This window comes from Mus caroli, chromosome X (assembly GCF_900094665.2).
Source record: "Mus caroli chromosome X, CAROLI_EIJ_v1.1, whole genome shotgun sequence".
Taxonomy (NCBI): Eukaryota; Metazoa; Chordata; class Mammalia; order Rodentia; family Muridae; genus Mus; species Mus caroli.
This window is the reverse complement of record NC_034589.1, coordinates 70683440-70697306: the sequence shown is the minus strand read 5'-3', so window position 1 is coordinate 70697306 and position 13867 is coordinate 70683440. Positions and strand designations below refer to the sequence as shown.

The 13867-nt window shown below is 37.9% G+C and overlaps 1 protein-coding gene across 1 annotated transcript in view; it reads left to right on the top strand.

The window, feature by feature from the left end:
- F8 (coagulation factor VIII) overlaps positions 1-13867 on the top strand; it is a 276933-nt gene that overhangs the window by 256887 nt on the left and 6179 nt on the right. Inside the window, exons 23-25 of the mRNA XM_029473023.1 lie at positions 4488-4632; positions 5032-5180; positions 6003-6179. Of these exons, the coding sequence (XP_029328883.1) occupies positions 4488-4632; positions 5032-5180; positions 6003-6179 (471 nt within the window). The remainder of the gene's footprint in view (positions 1-4487; positions 4633-5031; positions 5181-6002; positions 6180-13867) is intronic.

Below are 13867 nucleotides of genomic sequence, written 5' to 3'. Positions count from 1 at the left end.
TGAGTAGTACTCCATTGTATAAATGTACCACATTTTCTGTATCCATTCCTCTGTTGAGTGACATCTAGGTTCTTTCCAGCTTCTGGCTATTATAAGATATTTTTGGTTTTTTGGACAGAGTCACACTATGTAACCCTGGCTGGCTTAGAACTTACTGTGTAGACAAGGCTGGCCTGTAACTCAGTGGTTCTCAATCTTCCTAATGTTACAACCCTTTAGCACAGTTCCTCATGTAGTAAAATCCAACCATAAAATTATTTCACTGCTACTTCATAACTGTAATTTTTCTAGTGTTATGAATCATAATGTAAATATATGTTATGTAACCCAAAGGAGTCATAACCCACAGGTTGAGAACTACTGCTCTAATTTATAGACATCTACCTGCCTCTGCCTCCAGAATGCTAGAATTAATGGTGAGCATATCTGTTTCATTTTTCACTTATCTATGTAGTCTGGATATCAGGATGCAGAAAGTTTAGCACTGCTGAGAGCCAGATGGCAGATAGCATCACAATAATAGAAGTATATATGAAAGTGAAAGATCATATGGAAATATGAATCAGAGAATGATTAAGAATGAGGTTTGCCAGGGCTATGCAAAGAAACCCTATCTCGAAAAAAAAAAACAAAACAAAAAACAAAAACAAAAACAAACAAACAAACAAAAGAATGAGGTTTGCTCTTCTATGACAATTGAATCTTGTATAAGAACAAGAATTCCTTGAGAACCAACTCAATTATAATACCATCCCCTTATTAGGTTTTCTCTTTCTTTCTTTCTTTCTTTCTTTCTTTCTTTCTTTCTTTCTTTCTTTCTTTTCTTTTTTTTTTTTCTTTTTTTTGGACATTGGGCAATTTTGCCATAATATAATAAGTTAAAAAGAATGCAAATTGAGAAATACAATAGTTGGGGTTGGGCAGCAAATACAGAGTGGGCTTTCAAGGTGAGCATTTTTTTTATTTTTATTAGATATTTTCTTCATTTACATTTCAAATGCTATCACAAAAGTCCCCTATACCCTACCCTTATTAGGTTTTCTTTCTTCATCTCTTTCTTGTCTTTCTCAACATCTCCACCCCCACTTTGCCACCCCCACCCCCACCCCTACATCTCATTGTATAATTCTAGATATTCTGGACTCCCTAAGTAGAAGTAGAACAGGCTAGTTTCAAATTCAGAGATCTGTTTACTTCTGCCTCCCGAGTGCTTGGATTAAAAGATATTTGGCACCATGCCAGACTTAGGTTCTATCTCTTAAAGGGCCTACTATTAAGGGAGAATTGGAGAATCACCTCAATCCTTTTTGGTGTTGCCTAAAGTTAAGGACACCTTTCCTAGAGTGTCTCCTCAGAGAAAGAACCAAAGACCAAAAAATATGTTAAGGAAATTGTCTTAGGTAGGGTTTTACTGCTATGAACAGACAACATGACCAACCCTGAAAATGACAACATTTAATTGGGGCTGGCTTGTAGGTTCAGAGGTTCAATCCAGTACTATCAAGGCAGGAACATGGAAGCATCCAGACAGGCATGGTACAGGAGGAGTTGAGAATTCTACATCTTCATCTGAAGGCTCCTAGTGGAAGACTTGACTTCTAGGTAGCCAACGCCCACAGTGACATACCTACTCCAACAGGGCCACACCTTTTAATGGTGCCACTCCCTGGGCCAAGCATATACAAACCATCACAGAAACCTTTAATGAGACCAGAGTTTAGGAAAGGATATATCTTGCATAAAAAGACAAGGCAAACCATGTAGGAAAATAACAAAGAACCAGTAGTATCAAGTCTTTGTTTATCAAGAGTTTTATTGAGGTAGGCATGAAAATTGCATTCTGCTGAAAATAACTTGATCGATGGTTGTGAAAACTGCATTCTATCTCCTCAGGCCACCTAAGGAATAAATAAACTGTATTCTATTGCTTTGGTGTAATTTTGCAGTCAGTTAAAGGATGTTCTGTATGGGCCAAAATTCAGCATGGATATTTGAGATAGGAGATGACTAACCAAACTTACTGTCACAAGTTTCCTTTACAGCTATTGCTAGTTTGGGGCCAGGAAGGAAAAAATACTTATATTATTTGTCATCAGTCCATCACTTAGTTTTATGGCTAACTTAGGACTTCAAGTTGTTCTTCTAGTTCATTTCATAAATAAGCAGTGAAAAATAATTTGAGGAATGCTTAGTGAAACACTGGCATTTGAAAGCTTTGAGCCAGCCAGGGCTACACAGAGAAACCCTGTCTCGAAAAACAAACAAACAAACAAACAAAAACCCAAAAAAAGAAAGCTTTGAGCTCCTTCTTTAAGAAGCTGTCTTCTCAAAAAAAAAAAAAAAAGAAAGAAAGAAAGAAAGAAAGAAAGAAAGAAAAGAAAAGAAAAAAGAAAGAGAGAAAGGAAGAATCTGTCTTCTCTCCCACTTCCCTAACTCCTTGCCTACCTATCATGATGATGCTGTGTTAGAAGCTCAGGTGGACATTTTGTATTTTTTCAAAAGGTCAGAATTTATTGAATAAATTCAGAAGTTATATTAGTTTTATTGGCTATGGTTTGGCAAATAGGTACAACTAACCTTGATAATTGGTTATTGGCCAAAAAATTGGGTTCTTTTATTTCAATCTTAACTGCTAGTATTAATTCTCAGATTATACATTAATACTTCACACAATACCAGAGCTCCCAGGGACTAAACCATCAACCAAAGAATACACATGGATAGCAGAGGATGGCCTTGTTGAACATCAATAGAAGGAAAGGCCCTTGGTCCTGAGAAGGCTTGATGTCCCAGTATAGGGGAATGCCAGGTCAGGGAAGCACAAGTGGGTGGATTGGTGAGCAGGGGGAGGGGAGATGGGATAGGGGGTTTTCAGAGGAGAAACCAGGATAGGGGATAGCATTTGAAATGTTAATAAAGAAAATATCTAATAAAAAGTACTTCACACAATAATAAGCAAATATGGAGGTCACAGAATGATTAAAAAGTGTTAAAGAGACTGCAAAGTTGAGAGATACCATCTTGAAGTTATGGGAAGAGATCTGATGCAAACTCCAAAGAATACTCTTTAGGGGACCAGAAAAGAACTCTTGGGACGCACAGCACAGAGCTGCTTTTAGTTACAGAGATGTCAGGTGCAATTCCAGGTGACAAGACATTTCAGCTGTCAGTTTGAAGTGGGCCAAGTGTCACAGGCTAGGGAAACTAGAAACTGCACTACAGGGCTGGAGAGATGGCTCAGTGGGTAAGAGCACCTGACTGCTCTTCCAAAGGTCCAGAGTTCAAATCCCAGCAACNACATGGTGGCTCACAACCATCCGTAACGAGATATGGCTCCCTCTTCTGGAGTGTCTGAAGACAGCTACAGTGTACTTACATATAATAAATAAATAAATCTTTAAAAAAAATAAATTGCCTTAGTCATAATATTAAAAAAAAAAAAGAAAGAAACTGCACTACAGCTTGAGCTCTGGAACAGAGGCAGAGTCTTTTGATGTGGCAAATTTCCTGGACAAGGCTCATGACAAGTGACCTTGTGACTGGTTAGTGTGCCTACCACACTTTGGTCTTGAGGTGGTCCTTCTTTTACAGACCCAAGTGAGGGGGTTCTATCTGATGAAATTGATAAGTTCATATGTCTTATGTAAATGGGAACATCATTTACTGGTATAAACAATCATTTTGTGCCTCCTAATGTGTTTTCAGATAATGGTTGTCACTTGTGTAAACAAGATATAGAGTCATTCTCTCTTTGTTCTTACACTCAAAATGGAGTAACTCAAGCTGAGACTATTGCTTAAGACTACACAAGCCAGCTTCTTATCCTCTCCACAATAATACCTCAATATCACCACACTCAGTATCAGTCCTCTAACACATGAAACCTTAAGAAAAACTTCATCCAACTCATAGCTACATGTTACTAGGGGTGCCAATGAAAGTTAACCTTACAAAGTTCTTGGGTAAATAGGGATATTGTAAAGAATACACATGAGTGGGGTTGGACCTGAGTCCACAAGAGGTAATCAGTCTGCTTCTGAGTCTATAGCCAGGACTACAGGCAGAAGGCCACTATCAAACAGTTGTACTTGGTTTGTTGCTAACCCTAACCTCCCAAGTACATCCCAAGATGCCCATAGATGGATGTCTGCCAAATCATTGTTCTTGTGAAATAAAAGCTAAGTAACTCTTATATCTATACTGTAGTTACACAGTGCTAATGTCTTCCTCAACTTTTATGAGGAACCCAAGGTAGAAAACCACTTCATTGAACTGAGATCACACCAAACTACTTTGTCCCACTCTTATTCTTGGTGATTTAAAAAGAATTATGTATACTATGCTAACATTTATCTAGTCAACATATTTTCATTTGAATTTATTGATACTGTTTTTTTAAATGCCAGAGGCAAAATTAGAAGGAAAAGAACAACTTGTTTATGCTTTGTATTTACTTTCCACATATTTTTGATAATCTCTTCTAATAGGTTTTCTTTGGCAATGTGGACTCATCTGGGATTAAGCATAATAGTTTTAATCCTCCAATTATTGCTCGATATATCCGTTTGCACCCCACTCATTCTAGCATCCGTAGTACTCTTCGCATGGAGTTGATGGGCTGTGATTTAAACAGTAAGTTCCAAGTCTTTCCATATTATTTTCTTCCCTAACCATAAGTAGAATAACTAGCTGAGACTGTGAGGAGGGATTTCTATCACAGTATATAGCACCATCAGTGATAAAACCATCACAGTTCTGAAACAAACAGAATAACAAAAGTAGGATTTTTGTTACTGTAGTTCTCCAGAAGCACTCATTTCCTATACTTCTATCAACAAGGAAAATTAAAATCAAGCAGAACTAAGGAGAATTCACTAGAAAATCTGAGCAGTTTTCAATAACAGAAATTATATAAAAATCGGTGCCTGAAAATTATCATGATGATAATATCTCTAGAGGACTGAAGACAACACAGTGAAACCTAGGCTGCAGGATACCCATGTGACATCATTATACTTTCATTTTTTTGAGGTTGCAGCATACCATTGGGAATGGAAAGTAAAGTAATATCAGATACACAAATCACTGCCTCATCCTACTTCACCAATATGTTTGCTACTTGGTCTCCTTCACAAGCTCGACTTCACCTCCAGGGAAGGACTAATGCCTGGCGACCTCAGGTAACTGCAACATATTTACCATTTAACTAATTAAAGTAGAAAATAAAGGCTAGAAAATTAGGAAAAGCCCTTGTTTTTCATAGGTATATATGTTCACTGTTCCTAAGAAAAATGTTTAGAAGGGTCAATAATGCCCCATGGGCATTCTGTTGATGTGCCATGTGATTTTGTATAGCATTTGATGGAAGAAGAAATGATCCTTAATGAACTGCCTAGAAGAATAATCTCTGTAGCCAGTACTAGAGTAATTTCTGTGAAATAATTATGGTAGCTAAAGTCCAATCCAAAGCTGGTAAGATGGTTCAGCAGATAAAGATGCTTGACACCAAACCAGATGAGATGACATAAGTTCAATTCTTGGGATCCACATAGGGGAAAGAAAGAGCCAATTCCTTTAAGTTGTCCTCAGACCTCCATACAGGTTCCATGGCCATGAACATGTGTGTATATGCACACACACACACACACACACACACATACTTGGACAAGTAAGTAAATATAATATAAAAATTTAAGTCCAGTTTTAAAAGTGTTATTATTTTGAATGAAGTAGTTTGGCTACTACGTTGCCAAACTTTATGTTCTCGTAGTTATAGTTCCTAAAATTCATTCAGCACTTACTAGGAACCTATTAAGTGAGTGACCTGAGGAGATTAAAATAAGAATTATGAAAAATTTGGCCCTTGGAATTCTTAGTCAAATAAAGGAGGCAGACAAACCCTTATGTACAGTGATAAGTGCTGTAGTATGGTTACAAAGACAGCGGTGAATTTCTCAGAGCAAATAATGACAAAGGAGATTTTATTCAAATATCTTCCTCAGGTGAATGATCCAAAAGAATGGTTGCAAGTGGACTTACAAAAGACAATGAAAGTCACTGGAATAATAACCCAGGGAGTGAAATCTCTCTTTACCAGCATGTTTGTGAAAGAGTTCCTTATCTCCAGCAGTCAAGATGGCCATCACTGGACTCAAATTTTATACAATGGCAAGGTAAAGGTATGTTCTTATAAGAAAGGCACAGTGTTTATGGTGACTCAAGCCTGTAACCCTTTCACACAGTTATAGGTCATGTTGGGTTTAAAGATTGAGACCCTGCCTTAAATAAATGAATAAAAGACATAACACCTGTCTTTGATCTTGACATTTAGAGATAAAACCAGATTGATTTGTGACCACCCTCTCAGGACACAATTTACTAAGTACCTACATTAACAGGACACTGTGAACAACTTTATGAGAGAACACAGTGACCCCCCAACAGGGGAGTAAAATTTCAAGGGATAAAAAAAAGTACAGCCAAGAATTGTTTCTCATATAGAAAGTCATACAGAATGATTGCCAAAAAATTAAATACAGAGGGTTGCAGTTTAGGTCTTTTTTTTTCTTTTTCTTTTTCTTTTTCTTTTTCTTTTTCTTTTCTTTTCTTTTCTTTTCTTTTCTTTTCTTTTCTTTTCTTTTCCTTTCTTTCTTTCTTTCTTTCTTTCTTTCTTTCTTTCTTTCTTTCTTTCTTCTTTGGACAACTGTTTAATGATGCTCTTATTCTCACTAGCAAGGCTAGACTTCCAAACCTTACTAACTTTAACTATAGTGGTCCATCTTAACTTGGATTTTCTAGCTAATTCAACAAAGTATACCAACTATAAGCATAATACAAGTCTTAGTATGCCATAAATAATATGAGTAGCAATAGTTTACGTCATCTGTGGTATTTTGTAATATTTTTTAAACGAAGAATTAACCATGGTGGGGTATGTCAGCTTTCCATTACTATAACATCCATCTGAGATAAACAACTTATAATGACAGTTTGATGATTTATTTAGAACATATTATGACAACAGCATAAATGTCATAATTGGCCAGGCATGGTGGCGCACACCTTTAATCCCAGCACTTGGGAGGCAGAGGCAGGCAGATTTCTGAGTTCCAGGCCAGCCTGGTCTACAAAGTGAGTTCCAGGACAGCCAGGGCTATACAGAGAAACCCTGTCTAGAAAAAAAAATGTCATAATTGAGGGAAATAGAATAAAGAATTCTAAAATTCTAGTCTTATCTTGGAATTAAAGTTACTATTAAACCTTGATAGTTTAATGTATGTTGTATTTTCCATAATAACTAATCAGTAACAGGATAGGTTATAAGTCTCTCAAATGCCAAAAGAAATAATATAAAAAGATAAAGCAAGTATAAATAAAAGCAAGCAGATGAGTACAATGAAGATCAAAATAAGCAGGAAAAATATCCTAATTAGATGTCAAATTTGACAGACATGGTGCTACACACCTTTAATCCTAGTATTGGGAGGCATCAATGCTGGGGTTTAGTTCTAGCAGGCCAGGCACTGAAGCTGGGTGGGATTAGTGGCTTTTTCTCACATGGCAGACTTTTTCTCTTAGGGAGCAAAAATTAATTCTCTGTGGCCAGCAAAAAAGGAAGAATCACACACACACACACACACACAGAGAGAGAGAGAGATCTTATTGTTGGAACATGCTCAAGTTCTCTTTATTTTTTTCCCTACAGCTTGTATCCCCCAACAAAATCTTTCAAGCAATATAAAAATTACAGTGTGGTTATATTCTATTTTTCCTATTGAATGATCACAATGAATACAGGTTAAAAAAAAAAAACAGCATTTGAGCAACTTCTTCATGTAACTTGCTTGTGCCTTCAGGACCTGCTCTGGCCTGATCACATATATACCACTTCCATTTGATAATAGACTGCTACTGTACAGATCCTACTTTATGACTTGCCGGGTCTGATAGTACCCAGCTCATGATGGGCAGTTCAGGTCGCATAGTAACTTGGTGTCCTATTGTCAAATGTTCAGTTTCCACTAAGGCCCAATAGCAGACCAAGAGCTGCTTTTTAAAGGGAGAATAGTTGTCTGCAGATGATGGTAGAGCTTTGCTCCCAAATCCCAAAGGTCTCTTCTGTGATTCACCTACAGGGGCCTGCCAGAGGCTCCAAACAGCATCTCTATCAGNCACAGACANCTCAAGTACCATCNGGTCTGCTGGATCATATGGTCCAAGTGGTAGAGCAGCCTGCACAGCAGCCTGAACCTGTTGAAGGGCCTTCTCCTGTTCCAGGCCTTTTACAAAGCTAGCAGCTTTCTGAGTCACTTGGTAAATAGGCCTAAGTAACACACCCAAGTGAGGGATGTGTTGTCTCCAGAATCCAAATAGACCCATGAAACGTTGTGCTTCTTTCTTGGTTGTGGGAGGGGCCAGGTGCAATAACTTATCTTTCACCTTAGAAAGAATATCTCTGCATGTCCCACACCACTGGACTCCTAAGAAAGTTCACTGAGGTAGATGGTCCTTGAATTTTAGTTGGATTTATTTCCCATCCTCTGATATGCATATGTGTTACCAATAAGTCCAAAGTGGTTGCTACTTCCTGCTCACTTAGTCCAACCAGCATAATGTCATCAATATAGTATACCAATGTAATATCTTATAGAAGAGAAAGATGATCAAGATCCCTTCTAACTAAGTTATGACACAGGGCAGAAGAGTTAATATATCCTGAGGCAAAACTGTAAACGTTTCAGCTAGCATTGCCAATTGAAAGCAAGTTGGACAGGTACTGAGAAAAAGGCATTTGCTAGATCAATAGCTGCATACCAGGTACTAGGAGATGTATTTAATTTGCTCAAGCAATGAAACTACATCTGGTACAGCAGGTGCAATTGGCTTTACTACCTGATTTAGTTTTCGATAGTCAACTGCCATTCTCCATGATCCATCTGTCTTCTGCACTGGCCAGGTAGGAGAGTTAAAGGGAGATGTGGTGGGAACCACCACCCCTGCCTCTTTCAAATCCTTGATGGTGGCACTAATTTCTGCAGTTCTTCCAGGAATATGATATTTTTTTGATTTACTATTTTCTTTGGCAGAGGCAACTCTAAAGGCTTCCATTTAGCCTTTCCAACCATAATTGCCCTCAGTTCACAGGTCAGGGAACCAATGTGAGAGTTCTGCCAATTTCTGAGTATATCTATCCCAATTATACATTCTGGAACTGGGGAAATGACCACAGGATGTGTTCGGGGACCTACTGGACCTACTGTGAGTCGGACATCAGTCAAAACTCCATAAGCCCCTACTTAAAAGCCTGTAGGTCCCTCTGGGGAAGAACTGGAGAAAGGCTAACACAAAACTTTTAGGTGTCTTATCAAGACCCTTCCTTGGGAACCTGGCCATCCCTTCATTCAAGGGGTTCTGGATCTGCAAACTGGCTCAAGTCTGGAAATTGATTCGCTGGCCAAGACTGCCTTTTGCCATGATCCAGTGTAGCCTTTCTTTCATTTGTTTGTGAATTTTTCTGCTTATACAGATCAAACAGATATGCAGTAGGCTTCCTGTCTATTTCATGCCTGGAAACACCATAATTGATTAGCCAGTACCAAAGGTCCGAAGGAGTCATGCCATTAGAAATTTCACCTCTCCTGTACTGACCATTACAAGCTAGGTCATTATACATGTTGTTTTGTCTACACTGCCTGTTATAATAACACTATCACCTTGTCTCTGGTGATTCAATGCTGCCACCTGGCCCTTGTTACCTGGGGGCCCAGTTAAACCTGTTGTGCCTTGGTGCTAGTTATATTTGATGTTAATTCCATTCTCCTATGAGGGGTTTTGAACAAGGAATGAGTCAGCAGATGATTTCCTGTTAACCTTCTTCCCACCTTAATTTGTAAAATAAAGGCAAGCTGATGATTGGGCAGATAAAGGGAAGGTGGAGTGGAAGACTGGGAGAGGGAAGAAGTAGAAAATGGAAGAGGGAGAGGACGCACTGGAGGAGGAGGAAGAAGAAGAAAAGCAGAGGGGGCTGGTGAGATGGCTCAGCGGTTAAGAGCTCCGACTGCTCTTCCAAAGGTCTTGAGTTCAAATCCTGGCAACTACATGGTGGCTCACAACCATCTGTAACGAAATCTGATGCCCTCTTCTGGAGTGTCTGAAGACAGCTACAGTGTACTTACATATAATAAATAAAAGAAGAAGAAGAAAAGCAGAGCAGAAGCACATGGCCTGGAGAAACCGCAAGTACTAAGGGGTCTCATATATGGAGAAGATGGTAGTGTAGTGGTAGATCTGCCCAATCTAGGCGCACAGCATATATTCATATTAATTGAGTTGTGTTTTCATTGCTGGGGTATATTTGGGTTGGAGATTTACAGCAACATATAATGTCTCTGGCAACTCAGTGCTGCCACCTGGCCCTTGGAGCCCAGTTAAACCCATTGCATTTAATTCATCCAATTCAGCAGCAGCAGCATCTCCAACTCTAAGGTCTGGCACAAGGAAAGGGGCAAGAACAAAACTCTTCAACTGTACTGGTACGCCTCTCACCAGTGTGCAGGGTGAGTGTCTTTAGCCCATACCCACATTGACATAGCTATCCCAACAGAGCCACACCTTCTAATAGTGCCACTCTCTGAACCAAGCATATATAAGCCATCACATACCACATAGTTTTTTCAACTATCCTTAGTGCTAATTATCTGTTTCCCATCTCTTCCTCTATCCTACCCTCCCATCCCTCTCCCCACTTAAACCTCCCTCACTATTATTCCCTTTTCCCATTCATATCACCTGTGTTCTACTATTCCACCTTACTTAAGATGTTTCTTTCCTCTCCCCACTACGCAGTCTCAAATTTCAGAGAATTTGTAAATTAAGGTACACTAATTATTTGATTATTAAGTTAGATATAAAGTAAAAGGATAACTATAAAATCTTTATATCAATAGAGAAACTTATTTTCTTTATTAACATTTCAAAGTTTATCCATCCATTTCCGGTTTCCCCTCTGCAAACTCCCTATCCCCCTCCCTCCTGCTTCTATGAGGGTAATCCCCCACCCACTCCTGCCTTCCTGCCCTAGCATTCCCCTATACTAAGGCATCAAGCCTCCACAGGACCAAGGGCCTCTCCTCCCACTGATGCCCTCAAGGCACTCCTCTGCTACATATGCAGCTGGAGCCATGGGTCCCTCCATGTGTACTCTTTGGTTGGTGGTTTAGTCCCTGGGAGCTTGGGGGGGTGGGTCTGGTTGGTTGATATTATTGTTCTTCCTATGGGGTTGCAAACCCCTTCAGCTCCCTTCAGCCCTTTAACTCCCCCATTGAGACACTTTTAAAAACTTCTATGTCACAAAGGAATCATAAAATAGAAAATACTTAGTTGGATATTTGTGGTGCATGCCTTTAATCCCATCACTCCTGAGGCAGAGGCAGGTGGATCTCGAGTTTGAGACCAGCCTGGTCTACAAAGAGAGTTCCAGGATATTCAGGAATACAAAAAGAAACCCTGTCTCAAAAAAGAACCCCCCCAAAATTAAATGAATAATAATAAAACAGTACATATCAAAATAGAAGGCAGAACAAAATAGTGGCTGAATAAGCTGCTTCAGTAATCATCTCCACTTAGGCATACCAAGTTGAATAGTTATTCATATATTAATTCATACTTTCACATGAGCTAAGGAAAGCAAATGACAGACTATAGTGTTTGCTTTTACAATAAAAAAAAATAAGTGAAGACATACTATAGAAAACAGAAAGGAAAGAGTTGCCTTTACCACGTATCCCTCAACTTTAAGCAGCACAGCTCAGAGTTGAGGAAGGGAGAAGATTTAAGATCAGTCCTTAGACTTGCAATCTAATTCCTGGCCTGACAGTGAAATCTGCTGCTGAGTAGCACAAACCTTAGTACCTCCTCTGGTTTATACGTATCTTGGCAGGTTGTAGGCTCAGGATAAGACATAACTTGGCAGCATTAGTAACCTTCATCATGGTAATGGAGCTGGGGCTGGTTCATTCAAACTTATTTTTGCTTAGATAAGATTGCATGGCCCATGGAAACAAAAATTAATTACTAAACAAGACACACATTGCTTGTTTTCCTTGCTAGTAAAGAAGTTGAACTTTACTTTGTTAACATTAGAAGCTACTTCTGGATTAAGAAATCTAGAAAACCACCACAAATGTTCACCTTTACCTTTGTGAAATTATCTATAAAATTGTTCTAGCACAACAAGAAAATATAATGAATTTCTAAGTGAACAGAAAATACTGCATAAGGTACATTGAATTCATATGTTCTTAACTTTTCATTTGTTCTTTCTTTGAAAACTGCATTCACTGTTGGTATGGCCATTTAACTCATGTTGGCCAACAGTAAGTTAGTAGATACGTTAAAAACTTTAAATATGAATGTGTTTCACTCAGTTTCTCAGGCCTCTGCTTCAGATTCCAGACTTTGAGCCTATAGAGCTTTAAAAGAATACATTCATTTTTAGCTGCCAAGTTTGGGAAAATTTGTTTTAACAGCACTAGATAATTAATGTGAATAAATACAAGGAATGTTAGACTTGAACTTTAAGTATCAATAAGAACTCAAAAATTTAAAAAAGAAATTTGTGACAGCATTGTCCTCCGAGAGAGCCTAGCAATATTGATACCACAGAAACAGTGAGCACATGAGGTCTAGATGTTGGTCTCTACCTTTTCCCAGTAAATGACATCTGGGCTTATTGAGAAATAACTAATTTCTGAGACAAGAAAACTGTCTGGCAATTTGAAACATATAAAGCTAATGAGGTCCATGTGAAAAAGTACATAGGAGTTTACTTGAATTCTTTCTATTAAGCCAAGTTTGAGAAAAATTTGAATATCAAAAATATAATAGCAGGGTGTATTGACTCATGTAGAATTTGATTATCTATATAATAGAAGATTTGAGTAGACTCAGTCTTAACAAAGTTCTCAAACTTAGGATCATCAATAATGGGGAAGAGTGGTGCATCAAGTGTCCTTTGATGCAATGCAATAAGGACACACATTCTACATATCTAATGTGAAGTCATTCAAATTTAGAATTCAGTCCATGCTATAACACAAGTATTCTGTGCTTTTAAAGATGTCATGCTGGAGAGATGGCCCAGCAGGTAAGAGCACTGACTGCTCTTCTAGAGGTACTGAGGTCAAAACCCAGCAACCAAATGGTGGCTCACAACCACCTGTAATGGGTTCTGATGTCCTGTTCTGGTGTGTCTGAAAACAGCTACAGTGTACTTATACAAAATAAATAAATAAATAAATAAATAAATAAATAAGATTAAGCATAGTAAAAAGGCATAAAATATTAAAAATGAATCATTAAGGAATATATTCAAAGCCCTTATATGATACCACCTGGCATAAAGAGAGAGTATTTAAAACTCACTATACATCTCTCTACATTGTCTAACTATAAGTTTACTTTTAAAAGATTATCAGTGTTTCTAGGAGAGAAATTATTTTATCAGTAAGTATACTTCAAAAATTTCAAAATAACAAAATCTCTTTGAAGTTAAACATTAAGAAAATGCTAATTTTAAGCACAATGAGAAAAATTATTAATATTTCCATTATATTTATAGAAAATGATTTTAATATATTCAACAAACAGAATAAAATTTTAAATTATATTTCATTGTTATGTCTCCCTTTTCATTTCTGATTTTATAAATTTGACTACTGTCTCTGTGCCCTCTGGTTAATCTGGCTAAAGTTTTATCTATCTTGTTGATTTTCTTTTTTTTTTTTTTTTTTTTTTTTTTTGATCTGACCCTTCAGAGGTAACTTCTATTTTCTTTGTATGAGAATGGGCACGCATTAACATACGTATA